The sequence below is a fragment of the Colias eurytheme genome, chromosome 6 (assembly GCF_061535395.1).
Source record: "Colias eurytheme isolate Ceu_HAF_F1 chromosome 6, ilColEury1 Martin Lab GWU primary, whole genome shotgun sequence".
In the NCBI taxonomy this organism is placed as follows: Eukaryota; Metazoa; Arthropoda; class Insecta; order Lepidoptera; family Pieridae; genus Colias; species Colias eurytheme.
This window is the reverse complement of record NC_142985.1, coordinates 6,779,932-6,802,386: the sequence shown is the minus strand read 5'-3', so window position 1 is coordinate 6,802,386 and position 22,455 is coordinate 6,779,932. Positions and strand designations below refer to the sequence as shown.

The 22,455-nt window shown below is 32.9% G+C and overlaps 2 protein-coding genes across 2 annotated transcripts; both read right to left on the bottom strand.

Moving 5' to 3' along the window:
• Positions 1-6,802: 6,802 nt before the first annotated feature.
• Positions 6,803-11,290, bottom strand: LOC149907742 (pheromone-binding protein-related protein 6-like). Its single transcript, XM_090103396.1, has 6 exons — positions 11,207-11,290; positions 8,325-8,400; positions 7,758-7,846; positions 7,388-7,490; positions 6,943-7,013; positions 6,803-6,867 (listed from the first exon to the last, which is right to left on the bottom strand). Exons 1-6 carry the CDS (start codon positions 11,270-11,272, stop codon positions 6,850-6,852), a joined length of 423 nt encoding a protein of 140 aa, XP_089959522.1. The 5' UTR covers positions 11,273-11,290; the 3' UTR covers positions 6,803-6,849.
• A 9,045-nt stretch (positions 11,291-20,335) lies between these two features.
• Positions 20,336-22,256, bottom strand: LOC149907741 (gamma-interferon-inducible lysosomal thiol reductase-like protein). The gene is made up of 4 exons (XM_090103393.1): positions 21,934-22,256; positions 21,661-21,846; positions 21,355-21,528; positions 20,336-21,128 (listed from the first exon to the last, which is right to left on the bottom strand). Exons 1-4 carry the CDS (start codon positions 22,051-22,053, stop codon positions 20,898-20,900), a joined length of 711 nt encoding a protein of 236 aa, XP_089959519.1. The 5' UTR covers positions 22,054-22,256; the 3' UTR covers positions 20,336-20,897.
• Positions 22,257-22,455: the final 199 nt, after the last annotated feature.

Sequence of the window (22,455 nt, the reverse complement as noted above, 5' to 3'; positions counted from 1 at the left end):
TTATAAACTCTTTAAATGTTGCCACAAATAGCAATGTCTAACTAGTCCAAGTGATTTTATCGACACGGAATAGAACTAGGTAGAGACCGGGGTACATTAAATTCAATAACACGAGTTAGGGAGTTCGACGCTCGCTCCGAGCGTCCTCAAATAAGTAAAGAAGAAAACTTTTTAAAAACTCTGCTCAACTTGTACTGTTATATATGTATAAATATATGCAAGGTAAACTAATGTAAGCGTAAATAACATCATCTAACTGTCTATTGAAAACAAATTTTTGTTTTTATATCGGTTCGTAAATCGTAATGTTATGATTGAAATCGGCATAATATAATGTAGTACCAACTTGTGGATGCAATTTATTCTTGTTTCCATAATAATAAGAGGTATGCATTAAATAAAGGAATATGTACGTTAACAACCTCCTCTGCTCTATAAGTTATATAAGATATTGGTGCAAGTTTTAAGTGTCGTTATGGCTTGTGCCTCGTGTGGCGGACATCGCATGCATTATTATTCGTCGCGGCTACGCGACAGTTTACTTGTTAGTAGGTTCTCGACTCACCCCTCTGTAGCGCCTATGACTGAACTAAACTTGTAAGGATTTCGTAGTTTACTCTCTAATTTTCGCTCAAACGTTAACATACACTTTAACTTGCAGCATCCAGTTAACAAAACAATGCTTTCGCAGTAACTGCTCACCTTCATGTAGTCAAGTAAAAACAATAAACGTTTACATCGAATGGTTTTTAATGTTATCACCATTCTTATAAATTTTATATTGAAAAGGCCTTTGGCAGAAATTCTAAAAAAACTACTATAATTTACAATTTTATGTGCTATTCTCATGTAGCAAGTGGTCGTTTAGTTCAATTTTATAAGCATTACACATCAAAACTGGATTTGTCACTGCAATAATTTTTTGCTTCATTTACGCATAAAAAGTTTCCTGTATAATCATGTAGAATTAATATCAAACAAGATGTAATTATTTTATGGTTTACTGCGAAAATCTGCAAGTCAGCTTTCTTTAAAACTACCGAAGGCGTGTAATAAATGCAAACTAATTTTCTGAGGGTCGTTCAGTAGCCGACGGAGGCGGGTTATGCAGGACTGACTCTCATCAAGCAATCATTATGGAGGCGCCATGTTTTTAAAACGGCTTTGGCTAGCACATGCTTCTGATCCAAATTAATCCTCTACTACAATATTGTTTCATAAAATTAGGATAATCTCTTTTAGGAAAATATTTTTCGTTATATAAGATTCAAATTTCAGAGTTTCCAAGGCTGCAACATTAATTATTTTCCCCTCAGGGTCTATGTCGGACCGTGACTTCAGCCGTGATTTTGCATATAATTTTCTTCTCAATGAACGGTATCCTCACATTGCTCTTTTAGACTTTGAAGCACACTTATAAATTTATCCGTAGCACTTTAAAAATAAATTGAAAATATGTATGAAGCTAATTTTTGTACCTAATAATTTATTCTACAAAATTAAAATATGAATTTTATGAGGCAGATATCAATGATTTTCAGTTGCATATCATAATATTATAAAGCAAATATATACAATGAACAGCACACACAAAAATAAACAGAGTACGGTCGATTGGTTAGTTTTCCACGTAATTTAGGGACCTATCTCATTTATATTGCAAAAACGGATAAATCAACAATATCGCTTACATTTTCATTCAAACTCAAAATTAATATAATATATTTTCACACAAACCTTAATAATAAAAACATGAATCTTTATATATTCATTATCAAGCTTTATAGTATTTATTATTAGGTCTATAATATTATAAACATATATTAATGTTATTTTAAATTATATACTATCGATTCTACGAGATTCGTCACCCCCGTAACTTTAAACAAAAGCAGCACTTTATCAAAATACCTCACTATAAAGCGTAAGCCTAACACATTCAGGAAAGTAATAAAAGCACGCATTTCACGTGCAAGTCACGAACGAGATTATTGCGGGTGCGGAACAGCCGAGGATTCCTTTGCTTCGGTTGAACGAACAGATGTTCAATTACTTGTCTCCCTGTCATATTGTATCGAACTCTTATTAGAAACAAACATGTTGTAAAAGAATTATAATATTTTATACGACATTGTTGTTAGCCAAGTTTTGATGGGATACGAAAATGTAACCGAAAAAATACAATTATGCTAGACGATTTTTCTCATACACTTATTAGATATAATATACGTAAGTGTTTTGGGGGTTTAAAATGAAAATAGCATCATCTATTTTTAGGATTCTATACATATAACAAAACGTATACAACATAACAACATAACATATTCTCTTAACCGAAAAAAAATAAGAACATCAAACATAAACTACTCAACTATTTCCTTAAGCTCAGTAAATTAAAAGCGGGTAAAGAAAAGTAACGTCAATAAGTGGTGGTGGAGTTGGCAAATTGAATTGAATAAAACACACAAGTCCGCTAACGAGCCGGTGCTTACCCAAGTGGACACTAATTGGCTTAGCCAGCGGTCGCCATTGCACTGAAAACAAAACAATCCGCGTAACACCGATGGATACGGCGTAGATTTTTTGTTTGCATGACGATTTTCGACACTTTTATTCTCACGTTTTGTACTCAATAATGGTTACAAAAAATACATGTACGGAAATAGATATTGAGTGAATTATGTTTAAACAATATACGCAGCTAATTTTGGAAGATTTGTTTGTTTAATTTTATTACTATCATTCATAGAGATATTTATAAATAGATATTGTAAGAAGAATGGTTAAATATTGTTTAAATATCAAGGTTAGGCGGTACGCAACTTAAAGAAAAACTTACAAAATTAATTAATAGCAGATTTCATTTTTGTAAAGCTATCTATTGTAATGCGACGTGTAATATTTTGTGGTTTACCAATTAAATATGTCTTGATTAGCTATAAAACCTAAATGAAATAAAAAAAAACTTACCAAGAAAAATTATAAACTCTCCTAATTTAAGTGGAAGATACCAATTACCTTCTAACAAAATATGAGCTCTGGCATATCAATTGGTATATAATAAAACAATAGAATCAAAAACAAACAACCGCATCCAATATTTTACCAAATCACACCTCCCTATAAACACCATTTAGCGGGAGTGACCTCTGAATGAAGATGCAATCACTGTAACTAAACACGTGTTTCGGGCAAGAAAGATGCCTTTGTACAGAAGTTTGGTCTTCCGCAAGACGGCTGCAGTTTAAAGACAAGATTTTGACCTAGAAAAGTATTTGCAGGAAATGTTTGAATAACAAAGCGAATGAAATGGTTTAATAAGGAGCGGGCAATTTGCAAGATGCCGCGAGGCACCGCTTAGGCGTACACCTTCTTCTTCAGGTCCGTAAAGTAAAGAAAATTTAAATAAACAGACCGTGGTTTACTGCGTCATAATGATCTCGAAAGGAAGTACATTTTCTTGGCTCTATTTTTTCCCATTGAGTCAATAAACAAAATGTAAAATGGGAATAATAATGAATAGCAAACAGGAAATAAGTACCTAACGCAAATAATTGGGCATTAAATATGAATTAATTTACTAAGTATATGTATTAACATTTTTTCAATGCATAGAAATAATAAATACGTGTTATTAATTGTATGCCTATATACAAACTATGATAAGCTTATTTGCTATATATTATATGCCTATGAAATATCGAAACGACGCAGATCAGAAATAATGGACGAAGTGGAAATGACAATAGTTGGGTTATCTATGTATATTATAGATATGTATATTTGGTAGGGTAGGTCCACTGCGTATGGCGCCATAATGGAGTTTGAGATAATTCAGGACCTTTTCCCCGAGATTTTGCATGAAAAAAAAACAATGATAGAGTCTAGACTCTACTGGCTACTTATCATATTTTGACCTATAAGTATTTTTACATAAACTTACTTTTAAAGGTGATCCTTTAAATACTTATATCTTGCGAATTTATAAAAAAAAGTTGGATGAATAAAAATGTACTACAACAAAAAATGTTTATTTTAGTTAATTTTATAATACAACTGTAACGCGTTGATCACAATTCATAAGATAAATTCACGACATCCTATTTCAAACCTCCAGCATTATGATTAACAACAGGATATCTAGTATGCTAAGCGCGAAAGTAATTTTAGAAGTCCTAATACAAGCGTGCGTCTCGGGTTCTCTCGGCGCCAACACCCGGCATATCAGTGGCTTGTATCTTGTTTTCGATTTGCATATAAATTGTGTCTTCCGGTCAGCCACCGCCAAGATGACACACGTCCTTGTTAATTTTGTCCTTACCAGGAACCCGGGAATTAAATATTCCGGGTTCAAATTATTTTATACTATTTCGAGATATCTATAGATTTGTGTCTAATTTATATTAGTACGTTATCATTTTCTTTCTTTTTTAAATGTTGATAATTCAACATCGAATTTGTAGGTGTTTTATTTGCACAAAAATGTCTTATCTACCTACTCGTCCTTTAAATTGTTTACATTGACATATTCAAGAATATAAATACCAATTTTGTATGAGTCATATTTCATACAATGTGTTCATCACAAACAACAGCAAGCAATTAATTTAAAATTCAAACAATCGCTAATCATTATAAAGCAAACTTTTATTAAAATTAACGCCTATATTAGTCTTCATCACCTCCGCTCGCAACGGACAATAAAACGATGAAAAGAAGCTAATTTTTCAGCAAATCATCTCCGGTCCCTATGAAGTCATCAATATTCATTTTGCGGCGCGCCTGTGAAACAAACACCTTTCCGAAGTTGCATAACACGCTTCCTTTGAAGAGAACTATGACGCGGGTGACGGCTCGTCGACGCAAGGGTGGCTAACTCAATTTATTTGGATAATTGGCTTGTTTCACGAACGTGCTCTACACCAATAAATTGTTCCACGTTACTGAATAGATTACAGAAATGTCATAATTAGCTTTATGCAGTTGTATCCGACAGAATGTAATCAGCAAATTCATGTGCTCATTTTACAGTTATCTACTAACTAGTTGAAAATTAATTAGGTATTGTGAGAGCTGTTCGCAGTACCGGTATTGTATGTTCGTGTTTATAATTTTCAGGTCTTAAAATCATTTTATTATTACAGATTTACGTTAAATTTACTTTCATAAATAATAAAGATAAAATATCTTCAGCGAATTATGAGTGTACAATGTAAATTATATAAGCTAAAATCACAGACTATTTTGTGTGGGAAGTAAAATTTAGCCAGTTCCATCGCAATAACCTCCACTATGCTTATGCTGCTAATATTAATAACAATAAAGTGATGTGATATTTCGAAACAGAGTAAAGCAAACTTATGTTCAGTACTAACATATACAATAATAACATGTGTAATAGAGTCTATTAAGGTTTTATGTGCGTGTCACTGATAAGCTAGAAAATTATTTGTACTGTGTGTTCGAGTAAATCAAGTAAATTCAAGTGTTTAAAACGTATGTGCATGTAAAGTGAGTTTATTCATAAAATGATAGCGCTAACGAAGGTGAACCGGGTTAGAGGATTAGTTCAGCTGGCTCACGTACGCGACCGCAACGTCCAGCCATCATTACTGCGGCTCGACGCCAAATTGCGACGTCCGCAGCCTTTACCGGCGCCCGTCGCACTTGCAGTCCACGTAGAAACCAACCCGCTCCAACAATTTTATCATTAGAGCACATTATTTAGTACTTATTCGGTGAATCTTCATTGCCAGAAATTCGTATAGTTAAAACGCCAGAAAATTGCAATGTCAGGATTAAAAGTAACGTTTAAGTTCAGTTAGATTTTGTATACAAAGCTCTACCACGACCCGTGGGGCGTGGGCTCATTGTCCTAAAACCGCTACTATCCACAAATCCAAGCTACTAATGTTTACTTTCCCGCAATGAATTTGCTAACATTTTTTTTTTTTTTAATTTTGAATACATTTGAGTACAATTCTGTGGCTGTTGCTCGCCCCTGGCAATCTCCAAATTGCCTCTTTATGCGCAGATGTTCCGACCCTCGGTTTTTCCGTCTTTTGAATGTCGTTTTGCTGTTAAATAACCTGCGCTTTCATTGTAATTTGGATCTTTAAGTTTATTTCCCATTCTCATCAATGAATATTATCGTTATTGTTAAAATACTATTTATACTTCCTAAATAATGTAGAGAAGAACGATCGCATTAGGTATTTCTTATAGACATAAATATAATTATCATAGCAAATGAATTAAAAAAGGATCGTGTAATATTAATCTTGATGCTTTAGCCTTTAAAAACAAGTGTTTTTGTCTTTAATAATCTTTAGTCATAAAGGCAAGTCTCAAATGAATAAAAGAAATACGAGATTCAAAATTGCCTCTCAACGAAGGAGTTCCTTTGAATTTCATTTCACTAAAGATTACAATTACACATTTTACAAGATTCAAACTCATTTATTTTTCCTCGCAGAAATTATTTCTTGTGAAGCAAATTAATTCCTTAGTATAATACTTCTTTCAAAATCTGAATAAACTTGAGAAGTAAGTATTTCATAAAAAATAGCCGGGCGTGCGGCCCGCGGCAAAAGCCAAATTACGTCCTTATTTACAAGATTTCTTCTCAACAGGAAGCAGTAATAACGTTTTTCAAATTAATATTATACAAATAGAATAAAAAGGGTAATGAATTATTTGTATGAGTTCAGACATCATGAATCAGCTTTTGGTCTTATTATAATTTCAAGTAAATTACAATGTATTTGTTTATAATGCTTTATTGACTTAAATACTTATATTTACAGCTTCTCCATTTAGTCAGCGTCGCTCAACTTGAGTACAATAATATTAGAAGAGGAAATAGAACTGAAAAATAAATTATAAATAAAAATTTATGCCTTGTTTTATCAGATGTTTCATTCATTCATAATGAATACTTACGTCGGGATCTTGTTTGTAGGAACATTGATGAACATCGAATGCTCTTTGACACTTATCTTTATCCCTTGTATCTGTGGAAAGAAATAATAAACTAAAACTTGTACCTGTTAGCTAAATCATATCATGATAAAAAATACTCTACTTATCATTTACAACATATTAAGTACTTCATGAAATTTCATTTTTTGGTAATCTTTATACACAAAATTATATTACTTATAAGAGAATTTTTAAGAACCAAAATATTAGGTATATTATTTTAGTACAAATTTATTATTTTAATGATTAGATTGTTGGTGGCAGTTGCGTTATCAAACAAACTGTCTAAAAACCCCAAGATAATGGTAATCCCTATATTAATTATCCATAATTTATATTCTGTGTTACGTTAAGTGCACAACGTTTATTTATATGAATTAAGAAAAAAAACGATTAAAATTCATACCTAAATGTTTGCAGGCGGTTATCATTTTGGTAACTCTTTCAGTATACTGTTCAGGAATGAGGCTGATCATCATGTCATAATCTACGTTTCCATCATCATCGACCTATTAAAAAGAAGTCGAATAAAAGACTTGATTTTACACATGTATACAACTCAGAAACAACTTAACCGATTGTTTCCGGCTCTTTATATGTATTCATGTAAGATTAATTATAGTTCGTAAAATAAATGCGAAAAATGAAAATAAACCAATTATTAATATTTAATAGTGAATCGCACCTGAAGAAAAGTACCACGAGCAAACATTTTAATCGTCGGAACTCTTTTTAACCGAGCAAGATGATATAAAAACAAAAGAAAGATAACTCACAAGGCTACCCTCCTCGAGTAGGCAAAACATATAGCACTTCAATTTGTTGTCCTCCTTAAATATGCCGTTTTCGCAATTCGCTATATCCTCTGGGGGCAAGAGAGAATAAAGAGTCTTTAATGTATTTGAATATCACATAAATATTACACGTCACATGATTATTTAGCCAGGGAAAAGAATCACTGGTTTTATCATGAAAATTTGGCACTTGTGTACTGTGTAGTATTCTAGTCCAGACAAATGGATATTACAGCTTTAATTATTATACAATTTATTTATAGTAAAAACTAAAAAGGTAAATATACTATAGCACACGTTGCGAAGTTTAACTACTTATTACACATCATGTTTAGGTTCTAATATAATTATTAGGAGATATTTTTTAATTACTATAACGTAAATACTCTACTATTTTATTTTACAATAAAAATAAATGTTCCTCTCTGGTTATTGTTATAGCTATGGTATAAGTTAAGCCGCGAACAAAAAAATGTATATGCGTCAAAATAAACGAAAGTAGCACAAAGGTAAGATGAAATAAATAGCTATTTTGTTTTTTGAACTCACCCTCGGCGACCCCAGTCAAACCGACGCATTCGTTGTGAACATGCTCTATTATTTCTTTGATTTCATCGCTAAGTTCCTGAAATACGATTCACTTATGAAATCAATTTTCTTACGAGCTACCTCGAATCTCGGTTGTATTTGAACTCTCTCAAAGGACAATTTTTTGTATGAGAGTAATAGACAAGTTCAGAAACAAGTTTATTACGATGTCAAACACATTTACAGTACATCAAAACGTGTATAAGTTTATTAATATAGCATTTGTTATATAAATTTACTATATAACTTTTTACACTGCGTATTTGGAAAAAAAAGGAATTACTAAGACTGTCAGTTACAAGAAAACGCATTAGGAAAATTTGTACTGACTCGCGTATACGCATTCTCAACCCATAACTACAGACTACATTATATAATCTCTTAGATATATCCTCTTAAATATTTTCTTTGTGAACGTAGTGACGCAAAGACATCACTTTAATATTAAAAATGACATAAAATTCTCAAAGAAAATTATTAAGCCGAGATTCCAGTGGGACCAACCCATAGCGCATCAAGTTGTATCATAAGATCAAATATTAATTTAAAAGCTTAGTGCGTGTTTCCATTGTATCATAACTATTTGGACAAAACACACTATTTTCTTCGGATCAGATATTAAAGTAATTTAATTATAAAACCATGGTAATTCTATAAAAGTATAGCTATATCTAAATATTACCGACAAATTATTGCGATCAATTACTAATAGGCACCGGCAAAAAATTGATTTCGTATCAATCTGTTTATAATATGTTTAGTAGACCAATTCATTAATCAAACATTTTTATTTTTCACTGAAAAAATCTACTTCAATTTTCATACTAGTTGCTCTACATCAAGAATATAGATTTTGAGTTATATCTCTTCCATGGACGTGTACATATAATATTTGTAAAATAACAATTCATTATTTTTTGTCAATCGAATTAAACGAAACATAAAAATGTACATTTTCTTCCTGACATTGGAAATAAACTTTTTTGTTTAGCTGAAAGGGTTAGATCTTATAACGTCACATAAGTTCGTAGACCGAAGCTGACGTTGAAAGATGGCTGTTAGCGTTTTCAAAGAATTCTATGTATTGCTAAAATATCTTATATTTCATACGTATCTAATAAGAATTCGAGTGTGTTTAGCATATCTAAATCGATATGGTCTCACAAGACTCTTTTACCGTTGCGTTGTAGTGCTATAGTTTGTAATATTACAACTATAAGCTTCAAACTCTATTGATTTAATTATAATTGTTTTGTAGATAGTTGTTTTTTTTTCTTAAATTGCGCTAAAAAATTTCACAGATGAAAATATGATAGACGATTCAACTGAAGGCAGAATATTGCACGCCTCATAAGCGAAGCGTTGAGGTGGGTACTACTGTCACTTCGCGCAAAACATCTTTTGATTTAGTGTGACGGACTACTATTACTAAAGTATTATTATTACATACTATTTTTACTGGTACTTTACATTAGATGCTCTTGAGTCCTTCTGATTTTTAAGATCAACGTAGAGGGCTTTTCGTGTTAAACGACATATCGAGAACGTCCGGTTTGTCGGGAACAAACCTCGATTTCGGCTGTCACAGGAAACAAGGGACCATAGAGACAGTCACTCACACGGGTGAGCAGTTTGCGATACAAGGGTCCTTGCCTTCTTAGCAGAGGCGGCTCGCCCTAAGGAGCGCTGGTGCAGTGAACTCCCATAAATAATTATAATAAAATCATACTCCTTAATTTAATTATTAACATTAATTATTACTATTTAAAATCAATCGTAATCTTTAAAACTACTGTTAATACCAATGAATATATCCATCATTCCATCATCCCATACACCTGTATAATACCTACTGTATTATGTAACGCGCGAAGCGGTGCGCTCACGATTGCGCTCCAATGAAAAAAGATTTAGTACATTTCCTAATACGAAATCCAATAGGAGTGAAAGAGAGGGTTTTGCCAGAGCCCTGCGCGTGAAACAAAAGATTTTCTATGGAAAAGTAGCAAAATTCGGTGCGCCGCACCCGCAAACGTTGCCGGTTCGTTTTTACCGCCCGGCAGGACAGCGATTGCGACGTTGCCAGTTGCTACGTCTATAATATAAACAAACACTCGACTCTCGAGTCAACTTCAATGCACGCGCGCGATTCATGCAATTTTCTAATTAAAATTATAAAATACGTGTTGAAATAGCCTGTACTTATCAGTATTACTTGTGAGTGTTAAAATGAACAATAATTATAATGTGGCGTTCATTAAAAAGTGTGATAAAACGTTACAAATTCGGCTTGAATGTAAAGCTAAGGGACCGCCACGGCCTGAACTTGATCTTACGCAAAAATGTACGACAAAAACGAAAACATATACGCGTGTGTTTAAATCTGAACAATATGTAAAAAAAACCGTGGTTGTGTGGTTGTGATGAAAGCAACAACAGATATTTACGAATGTCTTGTCGCTTTAAGTTATAGATATTTTTGCACACCAAAAAGAAAGACGTATGTAGGTATTTCCTTTATAAGTAATTTTTTTGATAAATGTACTGCTTTACACCATGTATTTTCAGTGTTTTATTTCAAGTGAACACCCATAAAATTTTGTCACGAGCCGCCTCTGCTTCTTAGGCGAAATCTGCTTTGTAAAGTGGATTTCAGGCCTAATAAAAATCCTGCGGATTAACACAGTTTGTAGTGTCAAATGCATTTTTTTTTACATTTCGATTTGAATCCGCACACAAATTAGGTTATCCTCGTCTCGGAATAGATTTATTATACGAGAGTTACTTTTGTGCATAAATCAATATGGTAAGGACTTGATATGAGATTGATTGAAAACGCTTACCGGTTTCTCTTTCGCCCCATGACCAAATGTTACCAAGAGTAAACAAATAAGCAGCGCCGCCGCCATGGCGTTTCGCTGCCCTTCTGAGACAACTACATGTTGTTGCTATTTATAATTCTATGAAGTACCTGTGAGCAATTATGAACTTAAGTGACAATTAACAAATCATCTACATAGTATTCTATAATCAATTGCGAAGTGCTTCCGCTGTGCAATCTGCATTTATTGTCTTAATCATAGCATGAGTAACCTTACGTTGGTAACGGTCAGGGTTTTTGAGGACTAAAGTAATATTGAAAAAATTGTTATATAGGATTATATTTATAAATTATTTCAGCTTATAAAAAACATATGTAACAAGACCTAAAAAATGGATAAAACAGTTATACAATAGTTACTGTTGTTTAACTATTAAATTCTTAGGCAATTCACGTAACGCCATCTAGCTTCGAGCTAAGCAGATTATACTTTGCGTTGTATTAAAAAATATTTAGTACTCCATAGTACCTACTACATACTTTTTTAGTTATTTAGTCAAATATATCGAACAAATGAGAACATGCTAAACATAATTCTCAACCCAGAATAATTTTGCTCTACCTTCTTGGCACCACTATCCGGGTTCATAATGATTGTCCTATCCGGCTAGCAATTTTGTTTTAAATGTTGTGCCTGTAGGTACGATACAAAATTTATTTTCATATAATTTAGATTACAATAACAATACATTTTTGTGCTTTTTTTTTTTCATTTGGCAATTGATTTCAACGGAGACTGAAACTGCCTTTCGCCACCCAACCTGCGTAGGTATAAAATAAAACCGTAATTTAAAATGTATCTGTTATAATCTTCCGACGCGTTTTAACTGTTATTAATTGTTTCGACGACGAAGGTTCGGAAGAGAATACACGTTTTTGTTAGCAAGGTCTTTATTGTTGTATCACAATAATTATAAAATTAATGTCAAAATATGCGGCGCACGCCCGCCGAGTCTACAATAAGCCAAAGGATATCAGACATAATGATTATTAATGGCCCGAAGACAGCTTGTGAAATCATCTTTATGTTTACCCAAAAGTTTCTACATTACATACAAATTAAACTTTATGTTGACTACGATATAGATGGAAAAAATCGTGATGGATTTAAACATTGTAACGTTAGGTTACATTGTAAAGTGGTTATTTCCATCGGTATTGTAGATAAATAGATATTTATTATATATATATTATAATAAATACTTTAATTTTATCATTTTCATTTTTTAAATAATAATAATGGACAAAGCTAGTCGTCCGCTAAACGGATGAATAAAATAAATTAGTCGTCCGATTACCGGATGAATAAAATAATTTAATCGTCCGATAACATCTATTTATCTATATAGTTAGGTTATCGGGGTTTCTTTAGAGAACTGCCGCACGTATTATAGGTTTTTTGTGGGGGGAGGAGGGGGGAGGAGGGCACACGTTGGTATTTGATTTTTTTATTTCTGTGTAGTTTTTTTTTAAGAAACCTAACCTAACCTAACCTAACGGCTAACCTAACCTAAACTTGATTTTTTTTTGCGCGTCGACGGAGCCCCGCTTCGCGGGGCTCCTATTTCTGTGTAGTTTTTTTTTTAAGAAACCTAACCTAACCTAACGGCTAACCTAACCTAACGGCTAACCTAACCTAACGGCTAACCTAATCTAACGGCTAACCTAACCTAACGGCTAACCTAACCTAACGGCTAACCTAACCTAACGGCTAACCTAACCTAAACTTGATTTTTTTTTGCGCGTCGACGGAGCCCCGCTTCGCGGGGCTCCTATTTCTGTGTTGTTTTTTTTTAAGAAACCTAACCTAACCTAACCTAAAGGCTAACCTAACCTAAACTTGATTTTTTTTTGCGCATCGACGGAGCCCCGCTTCGCGGGGCTCTTATTTCTGTGTAGTTTTTTTTTAAGAAGCCTAACCTAACCTAACCTAAACCTAACCTAACGAATTAAGGGCGAATATCTCGGCCATTTTTGATTTTAGAGAAAAGTTGTTCCTATAAAACATGCTTATATTAGCGTAATCTTTACGATATAATAATAATAAATAGGTGTTATAATGACACCAACTCCATCAAAAATTTTCTAAGTCCTGCGCCCTCTTTGCTTTAGTCCAACCCAACTAGCTTTAGTGTTAAAAGGTTATCTATTAATCCGAATAATCGGACGATTAAATTATTTTATTCATCCGGTAATCGGACGATTAAATTATTTTATTCATCCGGTAATCGGACGACTAATTTATTTTATTCATCCGTTTAGCGGACGACTAGACACTTCGAATAATAATTAATAACGCGGATGATAAAGTAATACATTATAATATTTATATGATAGAGTAGGTAATATTATGGATGGTAGAGCTGTGCTAAAAACTCTCTATTGATATAATATTTTGATTGATGGTGTACCTACTACTACTTGAGACTCTATATGAACTACTAGCTTTCCACCCGCGGCATCGCCCGCGCAATCAAAGCATAGTTCCCGTTCCCGTGGGATTTCCGGGATAAAACCTATCCTATGTCCTTTCTCGGGTATCAAAATATCTCTATACCAAATTTCATGCAAATTGGTTCAGTAGTTAAGGCGTGATTGAGTAACAGACAGACAGACAGACAGAGTTACTTTCGCATTTATAATATTAGTATGGATATGGACAATAATACCACAGTAAATAGATATTATGCAAATATGGGATCTTTATTCGCATAATTTGGACTTAAAAAGATTACGTCAATTTATTTATGATGTAAATTGTAGATAATAATTATAATGATTACTACCAGCTTCCAGTTTTTGATTTGTTACAGTATAACTTTGCAAAATTGATCTTTATAATGTTATGATATGATGATTATTTTATACATATATCTATATGATGATAATTTGAAACGCTTTGACGTATCTTGCAAAGCCTGTAAGTGTATAACAGGATACTATTACGGCGCATAAAGGGTGCGATGATGCAGACGTGTGCATCAGCATGGCAAGTGGATGCGGATGCCGGCGAGGATGCAACAAATCCGCTTAGCACGGTCACTGGCGCCGCCTACGTCCGTCCCGGTACCGACCTAAACGACCTTAATGGATTTTTCATGTCGATTGCACTTTGTAAAAGTGAGCGTGGGATTATCGAATATTTTTCAATAGCCAAAATAAACGAATACATTTTTGTCTATTTCCATTCAATTTAATAAAAACATTTTAGGTTAATGATAAAATACACATGGGAAGGTTGTCAATATTCCATACATATTACTTGAACCACGAAAAGTAATCAGTTTTTGAGTTCATCCATTAATAACGATAGATAGAACCTTCAACCATCACTGAATTGGCCTATCTATCAGCTTAGCACACAAAAAATCAAGCATCTACCGCAAATATTCATTATTCACGGCACAATTAATAGAAATCTCATCTTAATCGGTGATAGGTGAAAAATTATAAAAGAAGACAACTCCGAAAATACGAAAAATCGCGGACCATACCTACAGTTTTGTAACAGATAGCTCTCTAGGTCCATATTGGGACACCCTGTATTAGGCATTTTTACTAGTGAAGTCGATAAATGCAGGCAAACTAGATTCCATTCTCAAATTCAATTTTAACACATTTAGGTAATAAATAAATAAAATCATAAGGTGACATTAATCATGCAGTTTAGCTGAAAAAAGTTGCGATAAACATTTCGAAATCATAATCATGCCGGTATAAATATTATCCAGTATCCACACACACACTCATGAAGTAATAATGTAAATAAACTCACAACACTTTTTAAATGTTACTTTTTAGAGTTCGTTAACAACATTTAAAGTTACATCACATACCTATTTATATGAACTTATTACATTTTTATACTTATTAATGCTTCTAATAAAAATGGAATAATTTCCGTAAATTTGGCTTTGTCTATCACCACCATAAGCTAATGAATGCGATGTTCTTTTTTTATTTTCTCTTTGAACAAAATATGGGTGTAATCTGGTATGGGCTGTAGTCACAGACTGTAGTATATTTATATTGTGTTTTATTAACATAAAACTGTTTGTCATTTTAAATTAAAAAAAAATTAAGTTCTTAAAATAATTTAGGAACGGAACCACGGCGCATAATTCATACTTGGTCTTATTAAAATTTTACATATGTCGTACATTAATTAAAAAGATGCATTAATTTGCAAGAAAATAATATGAAGATAGTGAAAAGATGAGTCGAGTGGTACGGGAGACGGGAGAGACGTCATTACCGCAATCAAAGCTCGAAGCCGCAGCAAGCGCCCCGCGTCCGCCAGCTAACGACGAGTGCTCTCGATAAAAATTAAAAACACGTGCAAGCCCAGTCTGAGGAAAGTTTTAATGAGACTACACGGTTTGCGCTCCACCGACAGATATACCTGTGCAGATACTTGTGTGGTGCGCTGTGCGTGCTATGCAATCACTCTCCAAATTGGTTATCACGTTGTTAGTGTCGGATTTTATAAAGGGGACCTATTCGTACCAACTACCTCCCTATAACGATCATTTATGTTTGAATTCAGTGGGTACAGGAGATTTATTTTTTCTTTCTGTGTATGGGTACCTAAATTAACGTTTGCAAATTATACTTTCGTTATTAAATAAATTAAAAAATCACGTTTTAGAACTCTATTAAATAAATAAATATGATCTTGAATAGATCATATTTATTTATTTAATTAAAAAATATCAAAATTATAGAATCTATTTAACATATTTTTTTTAATATGTGATCAAAGCTACCTTTGTCCTTTGACCAGTCTACCTGATGTAAAGTAGATGGTGATCTAGATGGTGACATGCCTGCTTGAGAGAATGAATAGATTTTTTTTCAAAATCAGATCATTTTACTTTGATAATCTAGGATCTTCTACCACAGTCATTTCTTTTTTATTGTATTCAAAGTTTATTGTACACTGTGTTATGAACAACTAAATGATTTTTTAAGTTATTGTGTCTTTAGTCAATAGCCAATAGGACATACTAGCTGAGCTATGGGGACAGGACCACGGACAAAATATACCTACATAAAAACATTCATCTTATATTTCAGTGGATGATAAGTATTTTATTTTTGACCATCTTCCAACTATAACCACAGATTATTAAATTGATATAACCATATACATATGTACAACTAAGCGCGCTTCGACAAAAAAAAATCTCACTCCACCTATATAGTTAGGTATTCAGTCGCAAATCGCAACCACTTTTGAGTCTTTTAATTGGTTTATTATTTTCGTGAGTTATTATAACCGTATAACATTATTAGTCTGTGCTATAACCTTTGAAAAACTTAATATGAAGGCTACATAGATCTATCTATAATATAAAAATGAATCCCAAAATGTGTTGGTAAGCGCATAACTCGAGAACGGCTGAACCGATTTCGATAATTCTTTTTTTATTATATTCCTTGAAGTACGAGGATGGTTCTTATGTAGAGAAAACGTTAATATTATGTACCACGGGCGAAGCCGGGGCGGACCGCTAGTCTTATATATAAAAATGAATCGCAAAATGTGTTGGTAAGCGCATAACTCGAGAACGGCTGAACCGATTTCGATAATTCTTTTTTTATTATATTCCTTGAAGTACGAGGATGGTTTTTATGTAGAGAAAACGTAAATATGTACCACGGGCGAAGCCGGGGCGGACCGCTAGTCTCTTTATATATAAAAATGAATCGCAAAATGTGTTGGTAAGCGCATAACTCGAGAACGGCTGAACCGATTTCGATAATTCTTTTTTTATTACATTTCTAGAAGTACGAGGATGGTTTTTATGTAGAGAAAACGTAAATATGTACCACGGGCGAAGCCGGGGCGGACCGCTTGGAATTAATAAAAATTAATCGCCAAATGTGTTGGTAAGCGCAAAACTCGAGAACGGCTGAACCGATTTCGATAATTCTTTTTTTTTATATTCCTTAAAATACGAGGATGGTTCTTATGGAGAGAAAATGTAGACATGTACCACGGGCGAAGCCGGGGCAGACCGCTAGTGTAAAATAAACTTCGCTCCGCTTATCAAGTTGATCTTTTTTATAAATAGGTATTATAATAATAATTATTATATCTATTACTGCCAGTAATAGGTAATAATCGTAATTAAGTTGCCATGCGTCCAGTTAAGGAAACAAAGACTTAATTCCAGTGTAACCAAAAAGGCAGACGTTTTATTATTTTCAATAGCATCCACGGGCGAAATGCAGTCTACTAAAATAGGAATAAATTGTGAGGATCTTCACAAAACAATAGTTGGAAATGGTCTGTGCGAGAAAAAGCCGGATGCAAATGCCATTCATATTAATTAGCAAAGCGAGACGGGGCTTTCACGAAATTAGAGCGTGATTTCAGTGAAGATTTATTATTGTGTTCGAAACAGTTTTTGAAGCAAAGGTATTTAGACGACAGGAAATTGGTGTTGTCAGAACGTTTCAAATTGAATCGCGATGAGGTACGATTCCCGTCTTGTGCTTTTAGGGAGCTTATTATAAAAACATTCTGGATATGATTTACGTTTGTACTTAGTTATAGATGAGATTTGATGACTCGAAGAAGTTGAAGTAGGTAATATTGAATAGTAATAGGCAATAGCGAATGACCTTTTTTGTGTTAGGTATATAATTTGTGGTTTTTGTACCCTATATTTATAGGAAATATTGCAATAGGTACTGTGACATTACTATAAAAACTAGGAAGGTGTGTACTAAAGACTACATTAAAATTCAAAAGGCAATTCCTACGTATTATTCCTATATATTATAGAACTAAATATTGTAAACTAGAGGTCCGCCCCCGCTTCGCCCGTGGTACATATTTCGCAATAAAAGGTAGCCTATGTCCTTTCTCGGGTACCTATCATAATATCTCCATACCAAATTTCATGCAAATTGGTTCAGTAGTTTAGGCGTGATTGAGTAACAGACAGACAGACAGAGTTACTTTCGCATTTATAATATTAGTATCCAGGATGTCTACTTATACTATTATATATAATGTAGGTACATATTACTATAATATCTGCATTCCATACATTTCGTTCGTGCGTTTATATACTTACCTACCTATTATTTATTTAACTATCAGCTACTTATTGAGTACTAGATTTCCGCCCGCGGCTTCGCCCGCGTTTTCAAAGGAAAACCCGCATAGTTCCCGTTCCCGTGGAATTTCCGGGATAAAACCTATCCTATGTGTTAATCCAAGTTACCCTCTATATGTGTGCTAAATTTCATTGTAATCGGTGCAGTAGTTTTTACGTGAAAGAGTAACAAACATCCATACATCCATACAAACTTTCGCCTTTATAATAGTATTAAGAAGAAGTTCGCTTGTAAGTTTTTAACCCCCGACACGGAAAAAAACAATGGGTTTTCTGAACTGAAGCTTCGATGTCTGTCGATTGCATCTTCTCTATCACACAGATGGCCCGATTTTGATGTGATTTTTTGATGCCACTTTCCTTGTTCTAGTTCTTAGTTATGTTTAATTCAAATCGTGTCAGTCTCGGGGACTTTTCCAGAACTATATTATAGGAAAGGCAGTTTTGGCGTATGATTACTCGATTAAGTGCTTACACACACGCCAGTGTAATCGTTAGGTAAATGGCAAAAGAGAACGGGCGCTTTTTAATAATATTGTAATTGTTACAAAATCATTAATTTCTGTGAAACCACTGAACCGATTTTGACAATACTTGGCAGTGATGTAGCATGCTTATTGCATTTTGCGAAGTAATTAAAGTAGAAAACAAAAAAAAAAGAAAAAGCTAAAATCTTTCATATTATGTAAATGTACATGAGATATTATATTATATACTAGCGGTCCGCCCCGGCTTCGCCCGTGGTACATATGAAAAATAGATGTTGGCCGATTCTCAGACTTACCCGATATGCACAGAAAATTTCATGAGAATCGGTCCACCCGTTTCGGAGGAGTATGCAGACTAACATTGTGACACGAGAATTTTATATATAAGATATACAGGGTGTCCCACTGTTGGTATACTAAGCTCAAAGGAGGTTATAGTTTTGCATACGCTGAGTACGTAAAAAATAATTAAAAAATTCCAGACGCATTTTTTTTTCAAATAGATGAATTTTTAAAACTCTATGTGTACACCCATAACAAGCGAGCCGCCCAACTTTGCCACCAGCACGTGAGCTATCGTTTAAGATTATGTTTTCATAGATAAAATGCTCATATTAGAGAAGCGGTATATGCCGGCTGCGCGAAGCTAGAGAAGAAAACATGGATTTTCAGGAAAAATTTAGCAAAAAATTTTGGACGTAATTTTTTTTTTTAAGTATTTTTTACGTGATCAGTATATGCAAAACTACAAGTTCCTTCGCGCTTAGTATACCAAGAGCGGGACACCCTGTATATTCATATCTCATACTAAATGTATGGGAGGGTTAAATTATTTTTTTAGATGTTTCTCGTTTTATATTTAAAAATTTATTATGGCCATTTTACTCATTATGTTAAGTACTCTCGATATCAGTTCAAAGTTGTTTGATATCTGTAATAATTACGGAATAATCGCCTGTGCACACATAACGATTACACCCTGTATATGTAATTTAAAAAAGTAGAAAGAGTACATAATAACATTCTGATTATTTTATCCTTAGAGTTATGTAAAATATCTGAGTGGTGTGCCCACTATGATAATATGTTATTTAATATTTTATATAAGTACTAGCGGTCCGCCCCGGCTTCGCCCGTGGTACATATTTACTTTTTCTCTACATAAGAACCATCCTTGTACTTCAAGGAATATAATAAAAAAAGAATTATCGAAATCGGTTCAGCCGTTCTCGAGTTATGCGCTTACCAACACATTTTAGGATTCATTTTTATATTATAGATTTAAAAAAGTTAGGTTAGGTTTTAGACTGAGAAGAATCATAAAAATAAATATACAGTGAACATAATAAATATCCATTTTATTAGCAAAATTTATTTCATTGTAATTAAATTAGTTCTTTATAAATAATTCAGTTCCGTCAATACAAAAAATGTACATGTGTTGAGTGTTCGATTTTTAATTAAAAAGGAAAGAATTAAATAAACTACAATGTTTGTTCCATTGTCACCAATTGGTTACATAATACATATTTAAAAAATATTATTGAAAATGCTTTTAAACTAATTACAGTGAGCATTTTAGTATTTGGCAAGAACCTAATTGTTACAAAAATCCTTAATTAACAGTTTCTAAAACTTTAAAATAAAAACACAACCAAATATAAGACATTTGTAAATAGATTGATTGTAAAGAAGTTTCAATATTTAAAAAGTTAATAATTTAGATTTCATTTTCAATAGCCTCACAAATCCAAATAGAATATATTATGTAATTTAATACAATTAAAATTACTAATACCATTTTTAAGGAACAAAAGTAGTACAGGAACGAATACTTAATACATTGGAATCCCTATAAAATTCAGTTATAATCAAAGCAATTTGTCTGCATAAACCAGACACAAAAAGGAATGGATCAAATGTATACATAATACATTATGATAAATCCATAATATCATTAATGTTTGTTATGTCAATATTCTCAGACTTTTGGTTAATTTAATTGAATGTATTTGTTACGAATTAGTCGGAAATGTCACAAACATGGTGGCGGTAGTGGCATTGCTATTAATTTGCATACTTCTAATAGGAAATTCTTAAGTATAGCTGCTTGATTGTCCCTTGAACTATTCAATAATATAGTCGGTATAAAAGTCGGTTTCAAGATATGTGTATCGTCACCATATTTCTTTAATAATTCTGAGCCGTGAGCACTGCCAGCACAGTTAAGTATAGGTTCTGGTTCAATATTCAATTGTTTCGCACACTGAAACATAAAACACCAAATTAAATGTAATGAAATTAATTAGAATTTACTAGCAAACAAAGTAAAAAGAATGATAATATAATATTTTTATTTTTATGCCTCAGTGTCTCATCTAATAAATAGAAAGAACTTTGTCAATATATGTTGTGTTCTAAAAGCTTTCATCCTCTGCAAAAAAATTTAATAAAACAAAATGAATAGGTAAAGGACAAAAATCAAGAATTACCCGTGAGAGAGCAGCATCAGCATCATAATTATCTTCTATCATGCACACTGTTATCTTCACAGCTGATACCATATTATTTAGAATGTCTATACTACAGGCATGTACTTTGTTAGCGTAGCATTCTTCCTCCTGGTGCTGACACTTGAAGTAATACTGTCCATTTTTTTCTGTTGTCTGTAAATATTTAAAAAAAATCGATTGACACAATTATGTTATAAAATAAATTGATATGAACTATGTGAATTATGTATTGTACAGTATATAATTGACCAATACCTTTAATAATATAGTGTTGATAATACTTACAGTTGCTTTCCCATATGGAACTAAAGCCACATCAATGAAATCTGAAAGCTTTTCAGTAACTGGCCCTAAGTGCTTTATAAAAAAGTGCTTTGAATCTGGGCATAGTGTTTCATAATACACTCTTATTTTAACTTTGTCCTGTTTATGCGTATTGTATGCATCATCTTCCAATTGTACTATATTACTCTGTAATAAAATAATTAAAAGAGTTTAAGAAACGCTTATTCAATGTTGAAATCCAATAATAATCAAAATTATGAATGAAATAATTACCGCTTGCGTAGTTGCAGATTTTTTCAAGACAAAACGAGAATAATTAGCATAAACTTGCCACATAATTAGCACAACCATGATCAGGACAATTATTTTATATCGACTGCACAAATAAGCCATTTTCGAATTCGTAATAATAACACTGAAAAACTTAATATATAACAGCAACACTTAAATCAGATAATGAAATATTTTATGACTTCATAGTTAGAAATTTTCCTTATAAAGCAAAATACCAAATAAGTTACAAAAATAACAATAAAATATATTTTGTATGTCAGCGGTCACTCATCGGCTATAAAATTCACGTGACATTGGCATTTGGCACAAAGTTGACACAACAGACAAGATCATTTTATAGTGACAAGTGTCAAAATGGTTGCACAGTACCATACAAACTCTTTGGTTACAGACAGAGTAATAATGTGGTCAAATGATGCTTAGCCTGTGTGCTTAGCAGAATTCAGAAAAAATAGGAGGATCTTAATTCGGTTATGTTTTTTAATTTCAAAACTATTTTCT

Coding starts and splice junctions, on each gene's coding strand:
- LOC149907741 (XM_090103393.1), bottom strand. CDS start 22,053: ATGGCTTATTTGTGCAGTCGATATAAAATAATTGTCCTGATCATGGTT. Junction 21,847..21,933: donor AATCTGCAACTACGCAAGCG/GTAATTATTTCA, acceptor ATTTTATTACAG/AGTAATATAGTACAATTGGA. Junction 21,129..21,354: donor CTGATGCTGCTCTCTCACGG/GTAATTCTTGAT, acceptor TTTATGTTTCAG/TGTGCGAAACAATTGAATAT.
- LOC149907742 (XM_090103396.1), bottom strand. CDS start 11,272: ATGGCGGCGGCGCTGCTTATTTGTTTACTCTTGGTAACATTTGGTCAT. Junction 7,491..7,757: donor TACTCGAGGAGGGTAGCCTT/GTGAGTTATCTT, acceptor TCTTTTTAATAG/GTCGATGATGATGGAAACGT. Junction 7,014..7,387: donor AACCGCCTGCAAACATTTAG/GTATGAATTTTA, acceptor TTCTTTCCACAG/ATACAAGGGATAAAGATAAG.